General features: G+C 34.1%; 2 protein-coding genes across 3 annotated transcripts; both read right to left on the reverse strand.

Annotated features, from left to right (window-relative positions):
- Nucleotides 1-282: 282 nt before the first annotated feature.
- On the reverse strand, nucleotides 283-2,348 carry LOC132160077 (U6 snRNA-associated Sm-like protein LSm3). The gene is made up of 4 exons (XM_059569777.1): nucleotides 2,199-2,348; nucleotides 1,876-1,986; nucleotides 973-1,068; nucleotides 283-591 (listed from the first exon to the last, which is right to left on the reverse strand). The coding sequence occupies exons 1-4, from the start codon at nucleotides 2,217-2,219 to the stop codon at nucleotides 511-513; spliced, it is 309 nt and encodes a 102-aa protein (XP_059425760.1). The 5' UTR covers nucleotides 2,220-2,348; the 3' UTR covers nucleotides 283-510.
- A 4,907-nt stretch (nucleotides 2,349-7,255) lies between these two features.
- Nucleotides 7,256-10,124, reverse strand: LOC132160080 (uncharacterized). Of its 2 annotated transcripts, none has more exons than XM_059569781.1 (4): nucleotides 8,666-10,124; nucleotides 8,463-8,579; nucleotides 8,251-8,378; nucleotides 7,256-7,391 (listed from the first exon to the last, which is right to left on the reverse strand). In XM_059569781.1, exons 1-4 carry the CDS (start codon nucleotides 9,015-9,017, stop codon nucleotides 7,275-7,277), a joined length of 714 nt encoding a protein of 237 aa, XP_059425764.1. In that variant the 5' UTR covers nucleotides 9,018-10,124; the 3' UTR covers nucleotides 7,256-7,274. The 2 variants fall into 2 exon arrangements, with proteins under 2 accessions (XP_059425764.1, XP_059425763.1); XM_059569780.1 differs by having other exon boundaries at nucleotides 8,463-8,588.
- Between the last annotated feature and the right edge of the window lie 171 nt (nucleotides 10,125-10,295).

The following is a 10,295-nucleotide window of genomic DNA, read 5'->3' on the forward strand; positions in this document are numbered from 1 at the left end:
TAAAATCTTAATTATTAGAGAATTTATATTTACATACTATAAAAAAAACATGCATATATTTACTCCTATGATAATATCCCATCATAACCTTAGTAAGAATATCGTTCATACAAAAAATAAAAAAATAAAAAAAAATAATAATTATTCTGTTCTGTCTCAGTGTTGAGTTAACGATGCACTTATTGTATATAATATAAGCAGATGTTTAGTAGAAATGTTTCTGCATGACAGATCAATGGTTTTATTATATTAGTGAAACCAGCAGCCATTCAGAAAAAAAGATTGAACTTCAAGAATTTTAATGACATGTCAAAAAATGTCAAATGTCAATAATGTCAAAAACACATTATGCAAATGAAGTGCCAACATGGGTTTCCAAAATGTAAAACAATCAACTTGCAAAATAAACAGATTTACAGCTCCGTGGTTCCAAAAACAAAAAAGTCCATCCACTTGAAGAATCTAGAGTCGAAACATAATTGTGTAGATACTGTGTACGACAGAAGGAAGTCACCCGACCCTCAGCGGCGGAGCCACTAACACGACTCCATCCCCTCGGACAAACAGCATGGGGATGTTCCGCTTCGTCGACTGCAAAACAAACACGCATTTCAACACCACACCGGATGACTTAAGATACAACATAACTTCACATCTAATTAAGTGTCATTACTTTAGAAAAAAAAGGGAAGAAAAACAAAATTATTTTGAATATTAAAGATTAGCAGCGCCCAAACCTACAATTACAATACCGTTTATTCTTATAGATTATTTAAGTGTTTTCGTTGCTGCCGTAAGATTGATTTATATTTTTCACACCAATATAAGGTTTATTAGAAACCATCTCAACATGGATAAAGATGGGTAATTTTTTACAACACAATAATGCATAACCCCTTTGAACTGACTTTGAATTGAACATCTAAGAAGAACGCAAACATGAAGAAAACTGTGGACTGCAGCGAGAGTGACCTTATAAATCTCCTCATACGTCTCCTCGTCGATCTCCACAGTCGTCACCGTCTCCTCAACATCTCCCAGGATCATGTTTAAGTGCTGGTCATAGGCCTAATGCAGAAGAAGAAAAATAAATGTATAAACAAATTGTGTATGTAAAAAGTTTGATTCTATATAATAATGCTAAAAGTATCTATATAAATTTACAATTAAAGACTGTTTGTTTGTCTACATCCTGCTGACTAAAACAATTTAAAAAAAAAATAATAATAATAATTTTATTTGGCCAAAATACAACTATTTGAAAATCTGGAATCGGAGGATACTGAATACTGAGAAAACGCAAGCCTGATCAGGGTTACTCGTTACCGAATCGTACTGTACTCTACCGTACCGCTCAGTGGAAACGAGCCAAGAGAGAGAGAGCGAGAAAGATTTAGTTTAACTTGAAGTACCATAATAAATACAACTAAAACTGCAGCAATATTCATTAATAATAATTAATTATTCAATAATAATTAATATTAATTAATTCTAGATATTTTAAAAGGGCAAAACAATTAAAAAAAAACAATACAACAACTGACACCGATACACCTACCTGAAATGAAACCAGGAAAAATAATAATAAAGAAATATTATAATACACATAATTAAACACTATACTGTTGTATACCAATGATGCTAAAATAATCCTTATGTTACGTTACTTCAAGACATTATTATATACTACTATATTAAAACGTTGCTAACATTAGCAAAGATTAAAATTTTCACAGTGTGTTGTCCTGCACTGTAGTAAGTAAACTGATAACAGAAGTAAGGAAAGCTGGCCATCAGTAAACACACGGGCTGCTGGATGGATGAATGAATGGATGAATAGATAGATGGATGAATGGAAGAGTTAGTGTGTCTCACGTGCAGTCTGCCGCGCAGCTCTCTGTCGTTCCTCATCTTCACATAGATCCTCTCGTCCAGACTCAGCCGGATCAGATCCAGAGGCTCTTCCACCGTGTTGCTGCTCTGCTGCTGCAGATCACATTAACATTACTGTCATATAAACCGAGGAAAGTGTGAACAACCTTCTAAGACCTGCGGTTTATAAACTGCCTCGAAATACTCGTGTGTTCAACAAGACCCACATTAAAACATCCGATAATATTCAGCAGCTCCGCGATTATCAAATATTAACGATATAACGTTACACTTGTCACTTACGTATGTAAAACAAAATAGCGTACCTGCTCAGCGTCGTCCGCCATCTTTCAAAGTTACCCAGAATGCTTTTCGTTTGTCTCCCACAAATCGTTGGGCGGAAAATGTGACTGTTTCCTGTTAGTCGAAACAAAGAGTTCCTCCAGAGGGCGCGTGACGGCTCAGAAACCTGAATCCTCAACTGAGAGGCATCTTTGAATGCTTTAGTGAGTAATTTGTAAATAATAACTTTTAAATATATTAGTTCCAACTACTGGAAAACGACTAGGCCAAGGCTATATTGAAAATCAGCTTTAACATACTCCACACGTTAGTTTTTAAACCCTTGAGGCTTATAATTTGGCTACCGATATTGTAAATCATATGAGGGAAAAGTTTAGTGACATTACTTACACTTGCGAAAATAATTAAAATAATTAGGCTAGTATAGACAGGGATGGATCATGATACAGCGGTGCCCTAGGCCCCCCTCGGTTGAAATTCTGTTCCTTTTTTATTCAAAACTTTCCCTACTGGTTAACTATATAATAAAAAAATAATCATGATTCTTAAATATAAGTAAATACATTTTACAATTTTATAGATCATGTTAGTTTATCTTTAAAGCACTATGGGAAACGTAGCCTAATATTAGTGTAATCTATTAACTAGGTGAAGTTAGCTAAAATGGGTCATCAGGTAAAATGGGACAAAAAGTTGTAGCCTCATATCTCTTTAAATGGTTACAGCCAATCATAATAACTAATCTTGCATTGTAGGTTCAATACTTGTTGACATGTAAAAATATTTTTTTAAATAATGAGTTTTTTAGTTTCTGAGTGTTACATGAAGATTGTCAGAGAAATTGTAAGGTAAGTGAGCCTGACAGTAAATTTCATTCAGAGACTATAAGTAATCTTACCAACAAAGCAAAGGTTTACAAATAAAGTTTTGACCTGCTCTTTCAAATAAAAAAGAGTTTAATTTAAAACCCATACTCAGAATTGGTGCTCTGCATTTAACCCATCCAAGTGCACACACACAGCAGTGAGAAGTGAACACACACCGGAGCAGTGGGCAGCTATATATCAGTAAAATATGGAGTGCCACAAGGATCCGTCCTAGGTCCCCTTCTATTTTCAATATACATGTTGTCCCTTGGTAATATTATTAGAAAATACGGAATTAGCTTCCACTGTTATGCTGATGATACTCAGCTATATATCTCAATGAGACCAGATTCAACTTCTAAATTATCTAAGCTAACAGAGTGTGTTAAAAATTTAAATAATAATTTTAAACCAATAATTTTCTCCTATTCGGAAATATTAATTATTGGACCAAAAAACAGTACACAGAATCTTGTAGATTACAATCTGCAACTAGATGGATGTACTGTTACTTCCTCTTCAGTCAAAAATCTGGGTGTTATATTAGACAGCAACTTGTCTTTTGAAAATCATATTTCCCATGTTACAAAATCTGCATTCTTCCATCTTAGAAACATTGGCAAGCTACGAAACATGTTATCTGTTTCTGATGCAGAAAAGCTAGTTCATGCATTTATGACCTCTAGACTGGACTATTGTAACGCACTTGTAGGTGGTTGTCCTGCTTCGTCAATAAACAAGCTACAGGTAGTCCAAAATGCAGCAGCTAGAGTCCTTACCAGGTCAAGAAAATATGATCATATTACCCCAATTTTACAGTCTCTTACAAAGTTACAAAGTATCATTACTTACCTATAAGGCCCTAAATGGTGTAGCTCCTGTGTACCTAACTAGTCTTCTACCACGTTACAATCCATCACACTCCCTAAGGTAACAAAACGCTGGACTTTTGGAAGTTCCTAGAATAGCAAAGTCCACTAAAGGAGGTAGAGCTTTTTCACATTTGGCTCCCAAACTCTGGAATAGCCTTCCTGATAATGTTCGGGGTTCAGACACGCTCCCTCTGTTTAAATCTAGATTAAAAACGCATCTCTTTCGCCAAGCATACGAATAATGTGTCTCTTAAATTGTGAGTGTAGTTGCATCTGATCAAATGAGCATTCTTATTCTTAAGCTTGGGTTAAACTAATTAATTTTACTTTGTTGGATCAGCAGCTATGCTAATGATGTCTCTATTTGTTTCTATGTGTTTTTTTTATAGGATTCACACAAGCTCCAGTCTGGATCCAGAACACCTGAGAAGAGATGATGCTGACCCTCAGAGGACCCCAGATGATGCTAACCCTGAATCAACAAACAGAACTGACAAATATTGCTATATTGTGACTGCATCATATAATAATTGATTTTAATAATGTTCATAGTCTGGCTGACTAAGTCTTGTATTAATCTTTCTGAAAAATCCTGTCAAACGCGCACAAACTGACAGTCACCACTTATAAGCTACTACTAAATATTGTAGAAACATAATTTTCTGTAAAGTTGCTTTGTAATGATTTGTATTGTAAAAAGTGCTATACAAATAAACTTGAATTGAACTGAATTGAATATCCAGCGCCCGGGGAGCAACTGGGGGTTCAGTGCCTTGCTCAAGGGCACTTCAGTCATGGGTATTGAGGGGGATATTTCACTCTCATTGAAGCTGTTTATACTGTCAAATAAATATCTTACATACAGACATCAGCACTTTGTTTATGATGAGAGAATTAATTCTTCAGAGAGCAGCATTCAGTCAGCGAGCATGCGCACTTAACAAAACACAGGCTTTTCAGCAATGACATCTGAACGTCTCTGATTGGCCATTGCATTCATAAGCTCAACAGAATCGTGTGTGATTGGGTATGATTCGGCTGGGCCCCCCTCTGGTCTAGTGCCCGGGAGGCCTGTGCGTTAATCCGCCCCTGACTATAGAGTAATTTACTTTTCAGACAAAAAACTGCAAGTTAGCTTGTTGTGACATTACATAGGCCTATATGTAAACTGGACTAACTAGGCCTATACATAAAGCGTCTTGCTCTCAAGACCCAAAATAATTTGAACAGTATAACATGTACTCTTCCTTTTTGAGATTAAGAAAACATTGCGTAGAAAATGTTTTATTGCAAATAAATGCAAATAAAAAAAATTATTGGCTCACTCCCCCTCTCTTTCTAGAGGTGAGACTTTGTGGTTCACTTCTTGTACGTGCAAGACCAGTGGAACATTTTACCCGAGCATCTGTTAAAACTTTACATAGCCTATGTAGGTCTCGTGGGGTAAACATGTCTAAAGAAGTGTTAGCCACAGGTGAGCAAAGCTGTGCAGATGTAGCATAACTAGAAACCAAATTGTGATAAAAAAAATTAAAAAAAAAAGACCGAAAAAAACCTTTTGGAGCGCTCATTTTAATGTAATTACTTTTCTCCACTAAAAATCAGTCATTTAAATTCCATAATTTACCCAAAGCATTCCCTTTAATTTTCAGTGGAAATGTGGATGTATTTTATGGAGAACTAATTTTTTTTTATTAAGAGTGGCAAAGAAATTGTTTATCAAAAATGAAAACTGGTGTGAATTATTTTATTAGTTTCAGTTCCTCTTTTCACATTGAATGAATGTGTTCATGTTGCAGTATAGGAAATGATGTTATGTCCCACACATGGTCAAGGAAGTATCAAAATAGTGTTTTTAAAATAGCAACCTGAGACGTGCAGACAATATGTTAAGACCAAACACCACATGCACATACACATACCACATACACATAAGATCAGTATCACAGTGAATAATTTGTTTTAACACTACATTGCTTTTATAATTGCAAGTTCTTAATATTTGTGTTTTTTTTCTGCTCAGAGTTCTTGGTTGATGTGACTGACTGCTTTGTTGGCTGTTATTAACCCTTGCAAGGTGATTTCTTTTTGATCTAACAAATATGACTATAGACACTAAAGACCAGTCTTAAGTGTTAAAAAACACCCTAAAGCTGAATGAATAAGGTTTGCATTGATGTATGGTTTATTAGGACATTACAATATTTGGCTGAGAAGGAGATACAACTATTTGAAAATCTGGAATCTGAGGGTGCAAAAAAAAAAAAAAAAAAACATAGTGAGAAAATTACCTTTAGCTGTCCAAATGAAGTTCTTAGCGATGCATAATATACTTATCAAAAAATTAGTATATTTACATTAGAAAATGTTCAAAATATCTTCATGGAACATAATCATTACTTAATATCCTAATGATTTTTGGCATAAAAGAAAAATAGATAATTATGACCCATACAATGTTTTTTTGGCTATTGCTACAAATATACCCCAGCAACTTAAGACTGGTTTTGTGCTCCAGGGTCACATACAATATTTTAGCATATCTGCTCTATTCATTATAATGAAGGGTATATTGTCAAACTCCGTGAAAGGCATATAATATACTGTGTATTATTATTATTATTATTATTACTGGTCTTCTGAAGTCATACATTATGTGAAGAACAAATCCAATGTTTTTAAATGTTCTCCAACTCTCAAATCTCATTGGCAATTGCGCAAGAGACAAACATAAAACATAACATTCATTTGTTCAGTGTCGACATGAATGGGGTGACTATATGATAACATATTCGTTTCAGAAGCAAACATTGAGCACACAGTTTAAAGTTTGCATTGTAACGGCTTTAATGGACAAATACAGCAGCATGTGTACACGTGTCTGTGTCTCTGTTTAAAACACATATTGTCACAATCCTTACAAGACTACCAATGAAATAAACACATTATTGCAGTACATCAGCAGAAGTCTAAGGAGAGATGAGAGATATGAATCTAGCATAGCTAAAGTTAATCAATTTCTTTGCTGAGACAATGGCCAATTATAAAGTTTTTAAACAATCATCATACAGATGTCTGACAAAAGAATTGCTCTCAAGACAGTTAGCTAGCTAGGTCAAAATTAGCATATCTAGCCTATACCATCTCACAAACATTTCTAGAGCAACAGTCATCTGACTTCCTGCCTTACACCTACAGCTTCTGTCTGAAAACCCAACGGTTTTGACAAGCACAAATCAAAGTTAATCAACTTCACAGCAATAATGCTGGCAATGCAGTTGCTCTATAAGTCATACATATTTAATTTGATTACAGTTATACAATATACAATACACTTTATCAAATGCAAGGAGGAATCAAACTAAATGGGGTTATGCTTGGGTGTTCTTGATTTTGGGAACTGTAGAATATCATAGGTGCTGTTGACTTGGCTGGAATGAAACCTTTGACATGCCATTGGAAAGTCCACCGTAGCATACTGTAAAAGCATTCAGTAATACCATTTAAATCTTAATACAAAACTGATAGCAGTTTTCTTTAAGAGGTCAAACAGTATAATCAATACAATCTGAAAAACACTTCCAGAATGCCACTGTGGTTTCTTTGCAACAAACCTCTGAAGGGTGCAGATACTGTAGATAACTTTAAAGCGTTCATGTTATGTGAAACTACTATAATTATTCAGCTTCACCTTTTCATGTCCTTGCATGAATCCAAGCCAAGAATAATAGAATATACAATACATAAAAAACGTAAACCCAGAATGTTCGGAGAGCTCCAATTTGTCATCTTATTGATGGTAATTCCCACATGGAATACTTTCTAATTTGTCAACTGTCTATTTCCTAATATCCAATTTCATTAGCAAGGTATAGCATCTGTTGCATCATATCGCAGACTTTATTAAAATAAAGTTAGTACCATTCTACATTGTAGTTATCGAACATAATCACTTCAGTATTCAATAATTCAGTATTTATATTGGGGTTTGCTTTGTTGCTGCATGTTTTATACAATGAGAAATTAAACCAAACAAGTTGCATTTTCTTGGCTGAAGCTTTAAGATAATAGACAAGTGTATTGTACTGATTAACTGTACACTATCTCTTATCTAAAGGATACACAGAAGTTATCTTAGTGTATTAATACACACCCTTTAGGGGTAGATGAAGACAAAGGTACCTTTTAAAAGAACTGTCCCTGCTTTGAAAAGCTGAAGGCATCTAAAGGTACTGTTTTTCTGGCAGTGCTCAGGTTCAAAAAGCCTGGATGTTTATTTTTGTAGTGGTTGCAATGAATGACTACTGTTATATTAATCAGGGTTTTACTTGTTTTACCTGCACTTGGCTTGCAGCTTGCTGTTGTTCAAGATCCATAACCTGAAGCTGTTGTAGGTTTGTATCTTGAGATTGTGTCAAGTTGTCTCTGGTTCTCTTGCTTCCACAAACAAATACCTTTAATAGTCCTTGGAATAAGAATGTGAATATAGATTAAAAACTGATGTCTTTCCATTTTTACAGATGAGTCATGATTCAATCAAATAACTGACCTGTGATCAGAATGATCAGAAGAGCATTCAACAGAGCAGAGATGATGAGGATAATAATCTGCCAGTGAGTCTGCTTCTGCTCAATTTCCTTCACCGCTGTATGATTCTGGATCTCTGCTGTTGGTTCTGATATATAATACATTCAGAGCTGTGCTATTTGTTTTTGTTAGTGTCTTAAAAGCATGTATTGAACGGTCACTCACCAATGATCTTCAGTCTCGTGCCACTGCTGTACTTTTGAGGAGGATCTATTTTCATACAGTAATAAACTCCTAAATCATCAATAGTGACGTTATTTATGAACAGATTGTGCTTATTTTGTACTGAATATTTCTGTTTAAATGTTTTATTAAAGTAAAAACTATGTGTAGATGTGAATGTGCGTAATATCAGAACTGGAGAATCTAGTTTCAGTAATAACCAGATAACCTCTGTTACATCAAGATCACAGTTTATAGTCACATTTTGACCCAAATCTGTTAAATGATCTGTTAAAGTCTCTGCAGCTTGACACCATAAGAGCAGATCTGTGGAACAAAACACACACAGATACATTATTATTAAAACATTAGCCAATGCTTTATATATATATATATATATATATTAATAAAGTACGTAAACTCACAGAGCTGAAGGTGACTGAACTTCATAATGTTCAAACAAGATTTCTTTCATGCTGCGTTTGCAATGAAACTTCAACCGAGAGCTTACAAGCGGGGAATTTTAACCACATTAGGAGGAAGTTGAAGGCAGGTTTGCACTGGCCACATTCTGTAGTTTTTATTCCATTAGCATAAACCTGACCAACATATATATTTTTGCAATGCATTAAGCTTTTTAATGGTCTATAAACTACTCTATTATTGTTTGTTAGTTTGACGAGTTCTCAACTTGTTTTACTTCAGGACCCAGGTATTACATTGAACATCATCAAGTCATAAACCAACACGTAGCTCAACAAAAACTTTGGAATTTATTATAATTCTCCATGTATACAGTAGTCAACATTTGAAGTGGATCAAAAAAGTTCACAAATATGAAAAATTCATAAAGCTGAAATAAGAAAATGTAGTTTTTAGTTTTACATTTTCTTCACAGTGCAAGGGTTTCTGAGTGTCTGTTGAATGTTGGTGGTTTATGCTCTCTGCAGCCGATACACCACAAAAAATGTATTGTGGTCCATGCAAACTTTGTTTATCCTGATTGCAAGTGAATTATTTTTTTTTTTACTGTTAACTTGCTTAGTATTGGTCATAATGTTTAATGAAATCAAATGTTTACATGTATAGGGTCTTCAAAAGGGGGTCTGTCAATTAATATTTGATCTTAAACTAGTTTTTGGGTGGAAGAAAAAAAAAACTGACATTAAACAAAACTATAGCATTTAGTTATTTTCAACCAAAGCTAAAGTTCAGTTAAATGTGTCATAATCCATCATACAATAAAAATCTGTGCATGACACTATATACATCAATAATGAGTAAAGGATTTGCTCTATAAACACTATGAAAAGCTGTTTTTTAATGTGCCTTATACGGCAACTAATACTGCTGGCTAAAGTAAGTTACAGAAAAAATAATTCTGTTGTTTATATATTATATACAATTATATGGCTTTATTTATTCTTAGATAGATAGATAGATAGATAGATAGATAGATAGATAGATAGATAGATAGATAGATAGATAGACAGACACATTTTCATTCCCTAAATTAATAAGTTTCATGATTGTTCACTTTTACATATTGCCAAAAGCCATTAAAGATAAAAATATTAATAAATAAATATTAACTATTTATGCCATATTTAATAATAATAATAATAATAATAGC

Source organism: Carassius carassius, chromosome 16 (genome assembly GCF_963082965.1).
Source record: "Carassius carassius chromosome 16, fCarCar2.1, whole genome shotgun sequence".
Taxonomy (NCBI): domain Eukaryota; kingdom Metazoa; phylum Chordata; class Actinopteri; order Cypriniformes; family Cyprinidae; genus Carassius; species Carassius carassius.

Bases quoted from the DNA above. Each gene is read 5' to 3' on its own strand.
- LOC132160077 (XM_059569777.1), bottom strand. From the start codon at position 2,219: ATGGCGGACGACGCTGAGCAG. The intron at 1,069-1,875 runs GTGAGACACACT...CTTCTGCATTAG, and splicing joins AGCTGCGCGGCAGACTGCAC to GCCTATGACCAGCACTTAAA. The intron at 592-972 runs GTCACTCTCGCT...TTTGTTTTGCAG, and splicing joins CGTATGAGGAGATTTATAAG to TCGACGAAGCGGAACATCCC.
- LOC132160080 (XM_059569780.1), bottom strand. From the start codon at position 9,017: ATGTATCTGTGTGTGTTTTGTTCCACAGATCTGCTCTTATGGTGTCAA. The intron at 8,589-8,665 runs GTGAGTGACCGT...ATTATATATCAG, and splicing joins CACGAGACTGAAGATCATTG to AACCAACAGCAGAGATCCAG. The intron at 8,379-8,462 runs GTCAGTTATTTG...TCTTATTCCAAG, and splicing joins TCTGATCATTCTGATCACAG to GACTATTAAAGGTATTTGTT.